At 31.3% G+C, this 14,648-nt stretch overlaps 2 protein-coding genes across 2 annotated transcripts; one reads left to right on the top strand and one right to left on the bottom strand.

Moving 5' to 3' along the window:
• Positions 1-560: 560 nt before the first annotated feature.
• Positions 561-3,523, top strand: LOC111876875 (transcription factor BIM2). The gene is made up of 8 exons (XM_023873439.3): positions 561-736; positions 841-949; positions 1,036-1,123; positions 1,578-1,647; positions 1,734-1,829; positions 1,916-2,277; positions 2,369-2,498; positions 3,218-3,523. The coding sequence occupies exons 2-8, from the start codon at positions 856-858 to the stop codon at positions 3,335-3,337; spliced, it is 960 nt and encodes a 319-aa protein (XP_023729207.1). The 5' UTR covers positions 561-736; positions 841-855; the 3' UTR covers positions 3,338-3,523.
• A 6,784-nt stretch (positions 3,524-10,307) lies between these two features.
• On the bottom strand, positions 10,308-13,600 carry LOC111876874 (rhamnogalacturonan I rhamnosyltransferase 1). Its single transcript, XM_023873438.3, has 8 exons — positions 12,747-13,600; positions 12,581-12,648; positions 12,399-12,487; positions 12,149-12,314; positions 11,759-12,048; positions 11,466-11,670; positions 11,095-11,252; positions 10,308-10,687 (listed from the first exon to the last, which is right to left on the bottom strand). The coding sequence occupies exons 1-8, from the start codon at positions 13,090-13,092 to the stop codon at positions 10,465-10,467; spliced, it is 1,545 nt and encodes a 514-aa protein (XP_023729206.1). The 5' UTR covers positions 13,093-13,600; the 3' UTR covers positions 10,308-10,464.
• Positions 13,601-14,648: the final 1,048 nt, after the last annotated feature.

A 14,648-nucleotide genomic window follows, 5' to 3' on the forward strand; every position in this document is an offset into this window, starting at 1 on the left:
AGGTTGGAGCAGAACATAACATGTAGCAATCCTATATCATAGAACATACTAACACGTAGCAGTTGGTGCCTCTGACCAAAAGAAAACCCAACAAAGAAAAATAGAAAAAAATTCCACCATTCAGAACAGAGAACTGTTCACAAAGAGGATTCTCTTTTAATATATTATATAATTTGTAAAATTGTTTTAGTGATAAAACTTGACAACTTTTGTGAAATAATGTCGATAAAATAGTTACAAAAATCACTTTATAAAATTGCGTACCCACATTGTTAGTAATATTTACAACAAAGGAATAAATATTTTACAAATATCTTATATACTTCAAAATAAATAGTGCTGTATTTTCATAAATAAATAATAAAGTGTATTATGGAAAATGTAATTATTAAAAAAAAAAAAGAGAGTTCAAATTCCAAAGTCCAAACAAACTCCAATATGGGCCTCGTCCGTGCAAGCCCAAAAGTGTACACTTTAGCAAACCTGGTCCAAGTTAACGTGTGCACCGCGGCGTATTTTATCACACACCATTATCACAAACAAATAAATGTTTTAATTAAAAAAGCATCAAGCTAGGGCTTTTCAGTGACCCGTACAGTTGTCCACCGTATCCCATTTCTCCGGCCCTCTCGGAAATTAAACCACCAAACTCCTCCGCCGTACCGACTTTTATCGCCGCCGACGTCGCCGCAACACCGACTGCAGCTCCGCCTCTCCCTCTACGCTTAAACACTAGGTTTTGTTTCCGTATCTACACCTTTGCTTATCCGTATCGTGTGAGTTTGTTTGTTTGCCTCAATTGCGCCATTTATGTGATGATAGAATTTTGTGTTTCTTCAGAAGGAATTGGAGCTGATGGTAAGGACTGTGAAGAATCATCATCATCAAGAAGAAGAAGAGGATGAAGAAGATTTCATTTCGAGAACAACTGATGCTTCCTCACAGAAAGGTTTTTTATTTCGTAAAAACATACGTATTTTATATACCTAGATTTGTGCATGCAGAATTGAAATTGAACTTTCTAATTGAATGCAGATGGAAGGAGGAATGATCAGAAGGCGAGCTCTCATCGTTCTAAGCATTCTGAGACGGAGCAGCGTCGAAGGAGCAAAATTAACGAGAGGCATGCATGCTTGATTTTTTTCATCTTATCTTAAATCATTACCCTTTTCTGTTCCATACACATGCTTTCTCAACATAGGATTAAAGAATTTCTGTTCATAGCTTGCTTACACTCTGTATTTTTGGAAAGAAAGGGAGGGAAATTGAAGAAAAAAAGTCTCTCTGCCTCTCTTTCCATATATGAATTGTGAAAAAGGATTCGTGTAGTATAATCTATCAGGATGATTAGGGTTGAAGGAGATGTTTATTCCACAATGAAAACATGTTTTCATTTAGGACTTTTTATATAAACAAACTATTCCAATTTCTTGCTTTTACAATCTGGAATAAAAAGGTTCTACTTCTACATGCAACTTGATGCATCCTTTTCATTGTGATGCAAATTATTCTACAACATGTTCTCATGCACACTGTTTCTACTTTCTAATCAACCTAATAACCTTGAAACTACACAGATTCCAGATTTTAAGAGACCTCATTCCTCAAAATGATCAGAAAAGAGACAGAGCTTCTTTCTTGTTAGAGGTGTGTAACTATGTATCCTTGTTATATACAACTACAACCTTTTCTATACTTGAACATAACTCTACTAATCTTTCTTATGAACTTAGGTGATTCAATATATCCAATTTTTACAAGAAAAGTTACAAGTATATGAAGGAACATTTCATGGTTGGAGTCCAGAGCCCACAAAGTTAATGCCATGGGTATAAATATAATTTTTATTTTTTCATCATAATATTAACATCCATATAACTATAAAGATGTTAATCTATAAATCTTTTTTGAACAGAGAGGAAATAGTGTCACAGACACCTTCACAGATCAATCACAACCCATAAAAAACGGATCTTTACACGAGGGTAATATCGTCTTTTCCCCACCAATGCTGTCAAACACACAGAGCTTGATAGAACACGAACTGAGTCACTCTTCAGCTGCCCGAGCAGCTGCCCTTGACATACCATTACAGCAAAACACATATCTGCCCGAACCTGACCCTGACCCTGCCCGGGCTGCCCGGATTCCTCATGAATATTGGGATGATAGATCTCTAATGAATGAGGATGCTACTCCAAATGAGCTTCAAGAATTGAAGATGCAAAGTGAAGGAGATAGAGATAGAGATAGAATCTCAGATGCTTATTCCAAAGGGTGAGTATTTTTTTTTATTTTTTTATTTTCTTGAATTATTTGATTTAATGATTTTGTTAATTAATATTTTTTATGTGATTATTAATTACAGGCTGTTGAATAATTTAACTCAAGCATTGGGTTCTTGTGGAGTTGATCTTTCACAAGCGAATATTTCTGTGCAATTTGATATCAGAAAAGGCACAAGTAGTGGATCAACTTCAACATCTTTTGGAATCAAGGTCAATAAAAAAAACCATATTTTATAGTTTTTTTTATAAAATGGCAAGATACATAAAAAGATTAAAAGCCACTCTATTTTGAATTTCATTGACAAAATGGACCTTAATATAGTGGCTTTTATGTAATTTTCCTTTGATAAAATTGTGAAAGTAGGTTGTGTATTTTTATATTTCAACCATTTTATAAAAACAGGTAACCAGAAAAATATTTTGGAATGGAAGGGTAAATTGGTCATTTAGTCTATAGTGAGTAAAAAATGGCCAAAATATAGTGGCTTTTATGTAATTTGCCTTTGATGAAACGGTGAAAGTAGGTTGTTTTTTTTTCCTATATTTTAACCATTTATATAACCGGGTAACCAGGAAAATATTTTGAAATGTAAGGGTAAAATGGTCATTTAGTCTATAGTGGTTAAAATACAAAAATGGCCCAAATATGGTGGCTTTTATGTAATTTGCCTTTGATAAAATGGGGAAAGCAGGTTGTGTGAGGGTAAAATGGTCATTTGAAGTGTAAGGGTAAAATGGTCATTTTAGTTTTGTTAAGGTTTGTATGGCTGAAGTGAGTGAACAGAAAATGGATAGAGTGAGTGGTCTCTGTTTCTTTGTATTTTGTATAGTGGATAAGATAAACCGTCTTAATGAGAAAGACTAAATGACCATTTTACCCTTATGACAATATTCTTGAATTATGAGTGTGTGTGTGTGTGTGTGTTCAGGAGCATGATTTTCTATCTGATGGTAATCAAGGAATGGAACACTGTGGGATTAGGAGGAGAGATGATGATGTTGTTTATGATCAAGTGCTCAAGAAACCAAGAACACAACAAAACCAGTAATTACTTATTTCTTTCTGTTACACTCATAATTTATAAGTTTTTTTTTTTTTTTTTTTTTTTTTTTTTTTTTTTTTTAATTTATTTATTTAAAAAAAATATATGGAAACTTGTTTCGTTGTACATGTTTTTTACTAGAAAATGGGGGGAGTTATGTATTTAACTTTTGTAGCCTTGGGCTTCCATTGCAAATTAGAGAAGCTGCTTTTTTTTTTTTTTCTTTTCTTTTTTCTTTTTTTTTTTTTTTTCTTTTTTCTTTTTCTTTTATGTCATCTAATTACCAACAAAAGTGAAAGTTCATTGGGTTCAAACGACTAGTATAACGGCTATATCGCCTTTTCTTTAAATACGATTTTCTAAATTCATGACTTTAGTACCCGTTTTTTGGATTTTTATCAAGAATTATAAAAATTTAGGTAAAACTAAAAACTCTAAGTCGTAGGGAATAGGATCTATCCTATATGGAATTTTTTGTAACCGAATAAAATATCATTAGATTAGATATAGTCTAGCGGTATTATATGTTGTTGGAAAGGTGTATCAGCAAAATGTTAAGGGTTTAAATAAATAGTTTAGGGAGTAATAGAAAAAATGCCACTACAGAATTATGCATTAGCCAAAGTAATAGAAAAAAAATAAGATATTGTTAATTAGCAAAACATAATTCTATCAAACCTTTATTTATTTAGCATACTATCAACACACATCCAATTTTTCTTTTTTGTAATTTTATTAAAAACCAACTCAACCTAACTTTTTATCATAACAACTTATAATTTTTAATCCGTTTTTATTATTTTTCAAGGTGATAAAAAATAAAACAATTTATTTTGTTTTCTAAAAAACTAAAATTTTATTTTGTTTATCTTTCAATTTTAAGTTTTTAAAAGTTATATATATATATATATATATATATATATATATATATAGAGAGAGAGAGAGAGAGAGAGAGAGAGAGAGAGAGAATCAGGTATTTATTGTATATTATTTACTTTTAATAAGAATAAAATATAATTAAATACTAAATAAGTTTGATAAAGAAAAAGAAATCATCCTATTAATTTTACTTGAATTTATTTGTCTTATAATGTTTTGGTTTTGGTTTAGGTTTACATAGCTAGTCAAAAAATTTATGGATAATCATAAAATATCATAATATTATGAAAAATATCGAGAAATAACAACGGACGAGTCCGGTTTATAACCGAGAACCCAATTTTTTGGGTATCGAGTACCAATCCCATTTTAGTATCAATTTTCTATGTGTAACAGTTCATGTTTGAGGCTATAGAGTTCGGGCTTAAGTACAATATCGAGTACCAATCCCATTTTAGTATCAATTTTCTATGTGCAACAGTTCATGTTTGAGGCTATAGAGTTCGGGCTTAAGTACAATATCGAGTACCAATCCCATTTTAGTATCAATTTTCTATGTGCAACAGTTCATGTTTGAGGCTATAGAGTTCGGGCTTAAGTACAATATCGAGTACCAATCCCATTTTAGTATCAATTTTCTATGTGCAACAGTTCATGTTTGAGGCTATAGAGTTCGGGCTTAAGTACAATATCGAGTACCAATCCCATTTTAGTATCAATTTTCTATGTGCAACAGTTCATGTTTGAGGCTATAGAGTTCGGGCTTAAGTACAATATCGAGTACCAATCCCATTTTAGTATCAATTTTCTATGTGCAACAGTTCATGTTTGAGGCTATAGAGTTCGGGCTTAAGTACAATATCGAGTACCAATCCCATTTTAGTATCAATTTTCTATGTGCAACAGTTCATGTTTGAGGCTATAGAGTTCGGGCTTAAGTACAACAAAACAAGAGGTTCTTAATCCACATCTAAAATTAAGAAAAGAAAGAACATATAGGAAAATAATCAGCCCCATCTGAGTTCATATAAGAGAGTTACAAGTATACAAAGCTGAAGAATTTTTTACACTTCTATTAAGAAGAAAATAGTCTTAGAAATTTATGTTAAAAAGTACTCATGTCTAGTATTATGTAACTTAGACTATACTTATCCAAATTAGTTGATTCTTAAGCCTAACATGTAAACAAGATAGAGAAGAAGGTGCAGGGAAATATTAGGTTAATATGAGTTCATATGAGAGATTTTTAAGTGTTTAAAGTTGAATGAAATTATGCACAAATTCTAATAAGAATAAAAAACTAAGTCCGAAAAATTAAGTTTTTAAGTCTCCATTTTTTGGGCTATGTGACTCAGACTATACTGATCTAGAGTAGTTGATGCTTAAGCCTAATATACAGAGAAGAAGGTGCATGAAGAAGAATAAGCTCATTTGTACAAAAGTGTTATAAGGGTCAAAATTAGTTCATTTGATCTTTAAGGGTATTCCTTTAAATTTTGGTTCAATTCTGGTACTTACTCGAACCCAAAGCACCGAATGCTGCTAGTCTCGAGAACTAAAATGCTTGATTTAAAGAAATTGAACTACTCATCCTTACTCCATTCAAAAAAACCATTTTACCTTTACTTTTATATATATTTTTTCTTTTATATATATATATATATATATATATATATATATATATATATATATATATATATATATATATATATATATATATATATATATATAATGTAAGCGAAAAAATATAAAACAAATAATATGCATTGCAATTTCTTTAAACCACAATGATACATCTTGTTAAATTTTCAAAGGTTAGACTAAAAGTTTGAATCTAACCAAACCACAAGGACTAAAACTTTAATTTAGGCTCCGTTTGATATACATCTTTCCAGGTCCAAACAGATCTTTCTGGCTGAATTGACCGGAAAGACTGTTTGATTTGCACAAAAGAAATGGTCTTTCCCGATAAGATATATCTTTCCTAGAAAGCTCCAAAATCATATCTTTCTGGCTGAATGGGCTAGAAAGACAATTATACACCAAACTCCGCTTCTTTCTTTCTTTATTGGATTATTAATTTTTTTTATTGAATTATTAATTTTTTTTTCATCATTGAGCACAGTCAATCAGATGTACAATCAAACAACATGGTTTCTTTCCCAGTCAGAAAACTTTCTCAAACAGCACTTTACCAGACAAACTATCAAACGGGACCTTACTCTTTTTATGATTATGCTAAGAGTTTTGGCAAAACTAATCGATAGTTGAAATCCACAAACTGGTAGTTGATAGATGAAAATTATAACTTTTAATTGTACAAAAGTATTTGATAAAAGTTGCTTTTAGCTCTTAAATATATAAAATTAGATAAAAAATCAAAAACTAAAAGCCCTAGAATACTACTTGAAATATCTTCTAGATTATAAACTTTTTGCTTAAAATAAAAGCTAAATTTCCTATTGCCAAACAAAGGTCTTTTTTTCTTTTTCCTAATTAAAAACTATCAAATATTGAATACACCCCAAACATTCCATGTTACTTAATGGTAAAATTTTATAACATGATGCTATTATAAATAGGGGTGGCAAATCGTGCTATCGTTTCGTGTTTTTATCTGACACGACACTACACGACAAGGTTTTATGTAACATAAACACGACACGACATGATGTCATGTTTTTTTAAATAACGCGAAAACGAACAAATTAAAAAACGACAAACACGACACGACACGAAAAATATAACATATACTAAAAACTAGTTTATTTAATAAATACTTTATCAAATATAACACGACAAACACGAAAAACACGATAAAGAACCGCCAAATCGTGTCAATTTCGTGTCAAATTTTGAACACGAACACGACACGACACGATATCGTGTTTTTTACAGTTAACACGAACACGACACGAACACGAATTCAAATTTCAGTTTCATCCCTATTTCGTTTCGTGTCGTGTATTTTTGTCGTGTCGTGTTATGAATTGACACCCCTAATTATAAATACATTATTTGAAAGTAGGTTACTTCATATAGTTTTCCTTAAAAAAAGCTAACCTAGTGAAATAAAGAAATGATATATTGCATGTAAGATATGTATTTTCAATTAAATAAAAGAAAGTCACCAATAGTTAACGTTTATCATAAGTAATACGATTTTCTTTTATGACTATAATCGAGTGTGGTTATGTGCACATTTTCCTATTAACTTATTCCTCAAGTTAAGTCATATAGTTATCTTCTCTTTTCTGCTTCATTCGAAATTTACATTTATTAATTTTTGGATGATAAAACAATTAATATAATGCTCAATACTCGAGGAGTATTTTAATGGTGATAGCCTCTTTTTAGGGGCTATGTGGGTTTGATGCATAATAAGCCCCAAAAGCTACTTTTCTTGGATCATTCAATTTCAACCATTTAGAATTTCTTGGATCACATCCCTCCTCGAATGCAATTCACATTTTTATAATATCAAATTTCTCAATCTGCTGCCCCTAAAATATTCTAATGTATTCACCACTTCACAACCATTGTTGTTATTAATTAGGCTAACCGGAGTGAAGGTTTTCCATGCATGAGAATCCGATGTGTCATAGCAAAAGATCCGTGAACACCTCCTTCAAGGCCGGTCTGTGGCGTGAGTTCGAAAACGGGGTGAGACGATCAATTGGAGACGAGTTTGGCAACAAACCATTTGACCCACAACAATTCTATCGTTATCAAATTAAAAAAAAAATCTATTTTCAATTTAAAAGTTATAAATACCTACTATTTTACTAATATTTTACACTACAAAAAAGACTTTCTTCTCGTATATTTTTTACTATTTACATATGGATCAAATCAAAATACATCATCTCCAAACACCCAAACACTCCAAATATTTTTTTAGTACTTTAGGTTTAATTTTCTAAGAGTTATTTTATTTTATTTTATTTATTTTATTTTATCTTTTTTAGTAATTTAGCTTTAATTTTCTTTTATTTTTTAATTAATGTAATGTGGTTTTAAATAATGTAAACTATTTTATTATGTTTTAAATTATGTTTTTATTTAAACGTTGGAAATAGTTACCACTCCATGATATATATATATATATATATATATATATATATATATATATATATATATATATATATATATATATATATATATATATATATATATATATATATATAGGGTTAGGTTATTTTGTTTTCACTATCTATTGTGTGCATGTATGACTGATTCTGGACCAATCATTTTAGTTATTTTAAGAAAGTAATTAATGCATATTAAATGCTGAAGATGTAATTAATACCTATTATATCTTCAACATGTAATATGCATTAATTACTTTCCTAAAATAACTAAAATGATTGGTCCATAATCAGTCATACATGCACACAATAGATAGTGAAAACAAAATAACCTAACCCTATATATATATATATATATATATATATATATATATATATATATATATATATATATATATATATATATATATATATATATATCATGGAGTGGTAACTATTTCCAACGTTTAGTGAGTTGATGGTAGGTTGGTAGTGAAGCTGACGTGACATTGAGTTGTCAGTGTTTTTTCGGTGGCTTGGCTGTGTCCACTCTCTACAGCTTAAGACTGCAAATGGAGCCATGATCTAGCATCCATAGCTTTTGGAGTCGATCAAAAGCTCACATTTAACTCAAAAGTCTCCAAAAGTGCACAAAATACTCTACAACTAGATCTAACACCAAAGACCATCAATATGAGAGCTTTTTACCTCAAAATGCTTGCAAACGAGAAGAAGATCTTGGATCTACAAGCTTAAGCTATCCCCTCAAGTGCTCATTTTCTTCTTCTTCTTGACAAACCACGAACAAACACTTTTCCAACCTCAAAACTCACCAAATCACTATGGGGTTTCGTTTTTAGGGTAATAGGAGATGGAGGCTGGTTTAAAATGTCCAAAAGATGATATAATGATGCTTAAATAGGGTGCAAACCCAAAAATTTAGGGTTTTCATCTGGCTGGAGTACGCCCCGCGTACTCCCAATACGTCCAGCGTACTCTATGAAGGTCCGCAATCCTTTCTGCCTCGTACGCCTAGCGTACTCATTTGTACGCCCTGCATATAAGGCTTAAACTTTTAAACCACCAACTTCCGTAAGCTATAACTTCTTCGTTCTAGGTCCGATTTCGAAGATCCTTATATCCAAGGAAAGGTAACAAGAAGCTCTACACTTCTATCAACTCATCTTGCCCTAAAACTTCCCGAACTAAAATCTAAAATTCATAAAAAGCCCGAACTGACACTTTATCATATACCCCTTGGCTCTAAAACACAAACCGAATCCCGGATCATCCCAAATACATTACCTACACCCAAATGGGCCTAAATCTCTCTTTTTCAAATGCCTTAAGCCTTATGATAACTGATATTCAAGTCACGACCCCGAATTAGGAAACGATTCAGAACATGACATTACATTTATAGGTCATGGTGTCGGGATAGAACTTTTATAAAAAAAATTGATTATTTTAATATAAATTAAATTGGATTGTTAAATCGAAAAAATAACAAAATATAATGTTTTTTATTTTATTAACCTTTATTATTATTATAATTTATTATTATAAGATTGTTTACTTTATTAAAATCTCATTCCAATAAAAACTTATCAAATTAGTAGCCAGTCTTCTTGTTTCAAAACAATACAAATATAATTTCTTTTTCAAGTTGCTTTCATCATTTAAAAGAAAAGCAAATGAAAAAAAAGGTTGTGATGCAAATTCTCAACAAAAACCATTTGATAGTGTACTCATATTCTTTCATTAAAGGACAAAAAAATTAGGTTGTGATTGTTGCTTGGTTTTAATTTTCATTCTTGTCTTCTTATTTCTTAGTTAAATAAATGTAATTGTTCGTCAAATTAAGAACATGTGATTATCTAACCCATTTTTAATATTGAATAACTTTTTTGTTTATTTTTGGTAAATATGACAAAAAAAATCAAGTTTGTTATTAAAACCAATTTCATATTTAGCCAATTTTTTTGTAATTTACCAACATAATTCATTCAACATATAACATAATCCGAGTCTTCGTAAAAAAAACTTTACGTATACTATATATTCAAAATACTCTCAAAGAACATGAAACATTTTTTTGCAAGAAATTGTATATACTCTAAGTATACAATCAAAGAGATTCTTCAACTATCTCAGATTAAAAATCAGCGGCCAATCTTGTTAATCTTCTCATAAATCCAAACACTCATATGGATTTGCATAGAAGTATTCTTCTTCCTTTGGTCGATCCGAGATCATAACCCGTCTCATTGGTTGACCCATTCGATCCGCGTGCACTTCTTTTACAGTATTTGAAAACTCATCCCAACTCATAGACCCTTCACTATATCGATCTATTAAGTCAATCAATATCTTTCGGTCAAACCGAATTGTCTTCTTGAATCCTAAGTATCTGTCACATTTCAATCAAATTAGATGGTTTTCAAGAAAATGACACGACTTAACAAAGACTAGACTGGATATGATAGAACTTGAGAGTGGATAACGTTTATAAGGACTAACTTTTATGACTCGTTAGTGTGAATTCATATCACATCCTGTTTCACCTTTTGACAAAAGTTGCAGTTTTTGTCTCATTTACATCTAAACGGTACTTGATAAGCTTTCGAGGGCTATTTACGTCTTTTACATAGACATGGAATCAAGAGTGGGTTCATGTCCCATCTTGTTCCACCTTTTTTGGGTAGGTCAAAAAGTTGCGGTTTTTGTTCCATATCACATGAGTCACAAGTCTACTTCATGTTAAAAACAGTACAACATGTTCTGTCATGTCCAGAGTTTTAAATAAAGCTTGTTTACCTTCGATGGCCCTCAACTACTCTAGCCATGTTTCCATCATACGTCGGAACAAAAATATCGCTTTCTAAAGAAACGAAGTAATCAAGTGCCGCCATTTGTGACGAATGATTTTGGAAAAACCCTAGCTCCAAAGGGTCCAACAACATCTCCTTTCGAACCTATTCATATAAAATAATATTAAATAAAATACCCTACAAATAAATAATATTTGAAAAAAAATAACTACACATTTCCGGAATCTCAAAGAAGAAGTAACAAGTACTAATTTTTAAAAAGCTAAAAGGTTCATGGAAAGGGTTTCTTTCCATGACTTAATATACGGCTTTCGTTAAGTCAAAAAGAAACAACACCTAATACAGTATTATACTGACCAGATTAGGAAACTCTGCCGCCAAACTAGCCATCCGCCTATCGCCGCCATAAATTTCACCGGCGGCAATATAAATTTGAATACCACGGTCAATTCTCAAAGCTCGTAAAATCAAAGCGGTTTCTTCCGGTGTCATCGGACACAACCCTTCTTTTCTCTTAATATCAGAATCAATTTCTTTCTCTTTCCACCATGGATACGCATATCTAACAATTCCAAAACTTACCCAAATCAGTAAAAACATTAAATCAAAAAGGGTAAAAGTAAAAATCAAATCTTGATTAAAAAACCCACCTCATTCTTGTCAATTCTTCCACTTCATCACCATTGCAACCTTGTGTGCACCCAGAAAACGCTAACATATCCATTTCGTATCGAAGATGAAGAACCAAAAATGGCCCGTTTTTTCTTAAAATCTTCACAACTTTTTTACCTAATTCTTCAATTTGTGAAGTGAATTTTAAACCACTAAAATTCACTCGACAACGAAGTTTTTGTATCTCAAGTGGAAGCCCATTGTTCGCAAGTCGAGCATCGGTTCGGTTTAAATGTACAACTTTATACCTTCGAATAAGTGGAAGAATCTGTGGATTTATGAATATTTTTACAAAATCAGATAACTTTAAAAACCCCAAAAGCAATAGTTTATGTCTTTATGAGCATAAAACATTAAAAAAAACGAACCTGGTGATGATAGTATGTTATGTCAGACCAACTAATCGGTGCTAATGAGTGAAATTTTCCTAAATCGACTCTTCTTTTAAGCCTCGGGGGAAGTTCTTTAAGTATTCTAACTTCATCGCGTAAGGATTTGATGAAATGATCGACATCGAATATGTCTTCAAAGTCACTGAAAATCATAAAATTCACAATCTTGAATTGGGTTTTATGTAATTTTTGCTAAATTGATGAACATTAAAGAAGATGAAGTTACCTTGGATCAGCCCAAAATGATGATTTATCCAATTCTGGAACGATTAATGTCACATTTAAGTATCTTGCAACGGCAACCATGTCACAAATCTACATACCCAAATCACAAATTACGAAATTAATCACTCAAAATTCACAATCGAATAATATTTTATGAAATTCGAATAACAAACAAACACTCACTGCTCCTCGCATTTGATTGAGTCCTCCATTACAAGAAACCATAAGATAACCATTGTTCTTGTAAGTCCCTGTAAATTTTCCAAGATTTGCAGAATACCCAATGAAAAACATGCGATTTTGAACAAAATCAACAAAATTCTAATACGAAGTAGATTCAAGAACTTACTTTTTGGGGGAAGAAGGATTCTGGGTTCGATCAAAGATGAAGAACGGATGTCGGTTTGTGGATGTGTGTAACAAGAAGGCCAAGTTTTCAACAATCTTGGACCCCAAACTTCACCAACAGTTAATAATTGAACAACACAGATCCATAGTAACAACGTTGTCATTCCTCGAGTCATCCAAAGTATCATTTTAGCTTGAGATAACACCATTAAACTTGAATTCGATTTGTCCCCTTTACTACCTTCCCCACCACCTCCACCTGTAAACGTTACACAACCACCCATTTCATTCAACTGCTCCTCCTCCTCCTCCTCAACCTTGTCAACTAATCTACTACAACAACACATTTTATTACTAATACTACCACTAACACTAACAAGAACACCATATCTACTTTCTTGATTTCATTTCAACGAAACCCTCGATTTATATAATATATATACTATCTTTTGATGCGAGAATCGAGGGGGGAAAGAAGTGGGTTTTCGATTTGGTAATGTGGGTATTTGTTTATTGTGAAAAAGAGGCGACCTTGATCCGGTTATATTGTGAATTCCTAATCACCATTGTAGAAACCAAGAAAGAATCTTGAAATGCTTGGGTTTGTTTTTTTCTTTTCTCTTCGCTAATCTTGAAGTGATCAATGTGATCAATTAGAAAACGAAATGACGAGAGCGCCGGAGACCCTTTTTAGTGTGTGAGTTTTCCGATCAGATTTCGGCGAGTGTCGCCGGAGAAGTGAGAGAGGAGAGGAGAGAGAGAGTGTGTGTATGTGTGTGTGTGTGTGAAAGCCGGTGAATGATTGTTGAGAGATGAGAAGGAGGAGTTTGTTGAGTTATTAGAAAACGAGTTGAAAGTTGAAACTGAATTTTTGCCCTTTAATTACGCAGTCGATTATTGTATTTTTTTTCATTGTTTTTTTTAGTAAAAGTAACATTTTAGGCTTTTTCAAGATTCGATATTAAATTAAGTTTTCATTATCTTATCATTAACATTCGTTTTGTGTTTCATCTATTTGGTAATTCATGGTTTTGTTATTGCTTTCAAGAATTACGGAGTGTATTTTTGTCTTAATAGAATTGTTGATGACAATATGAGTACAATTAAATCATTTTTTTTATGAATAAAGCATCAAAACATGGAAAATGATTGTGTATTGGTGTATGTATATGTGTATGTACCTTCAAAAGACCATTGTGATTTATGAAAATTAAATAAATTGTACTTTAATTATTATATTATATAGGTATTTGAGGTAAATGATTTTTTTACTTTTAAAAAATCAATTTTGTTAAGACAAATATTTCTTAAAATTCAGTTATTTTTTCCATAACAATCAAAAATTAAAATCAAACTTGAACTTGTCAAACAATGCGACCCCTTCAAATCTTATTTTTGTATTTACTATTTCAACATGATCCTATCTTTCACGTGGGAGAAAAGGAGCAAAATACGATTTTACAACTCTTTCATTATTAATTGATGTTTTTGATGTGTGTTCTAAAAATTATTATGCAAGACTGATTATATGAAAGAATGTTTAGATATATGTTTATGTTTTAATGCAACGTCATCGATTTTATTGTCATATGAATTAAGGATGAGTGGTGTATACCCATAACGATAGGGATCGTGAACCTCGAATGTGAACACCATCTTGAAGTGTTTATCTTGATGTGTTTATGGTGACTAATGGTTGGGTATTTTTGCGATTATTTGTAGTGGAGATTAGAAATCACTAACCATCACAACCAATTATCTTGTTTCTCTTTTTATCTATGTTTACCTGTCTTTATATTTTTAATAATTAAAAAATATTTTTTTATTTGAATAATCAAAAAATAAGAAAGATATAACGGTGGATATACCAAACTTTTAGTGGTTGTGGGTGATGATGATGTGA

This window comes from Lactuca sativa, chromosome 3 (assembly GCF_002870075.4).
Source record: "Lactuca sativa cultivar Salinas chromosome 3, Lsat_Salinas_v11, whole genome shotgun sequence".
Classification (NCBI taxonomy): Eukaryota; Viridiplantae; Streptophyta; class Magnoliopsida; order Asterales; family Asteraceae; genus Lactuca; species Lactuca sativa.

Coding starts and splice junctions, on each gene's coding strand:
- LOC111876874 (XM_023873438.3), bottom strand. CDS start 13,092: ATGTGTTGTTGTAGTAGATTAGTTGACAAGGTTGAGGAGGAGGAGGAG. Junction 12,649..12,746: donor AATCCTTCTTCCCCCAAAAA/GTAAGTTCTTGA, acceptor GAAAATTTACAG/GGACTTACAAGAACAATGGT. Junction 12,049..12,148: donor TAACATACTATCATCACCAG/GTTCGTTTTTTT, acceptor ATAAATCCACAG/ATTCTTCCACTTATTCGAAG.
- LOC111876875 (XM_023873439.3), top strand. CDS start 856: ATGGTAAGGACTGTGAAGAATCATCATCATCAAGAAGAAGAAGAGGAT. Junction 1,124..1,577: donor AGGAGCAAAATTAACGAGAG/GCATGCATGCTT, acceptor GAAACTACACAG/ATTCCAGATTTTAAGAGACC. Junction 2,278..2,368: donor TCAGATGCTTATTCCAAAGG/GTGAGTATTTTT, acceptor TATTAATTACAG/GCTGTTGAATAATTTAACTC.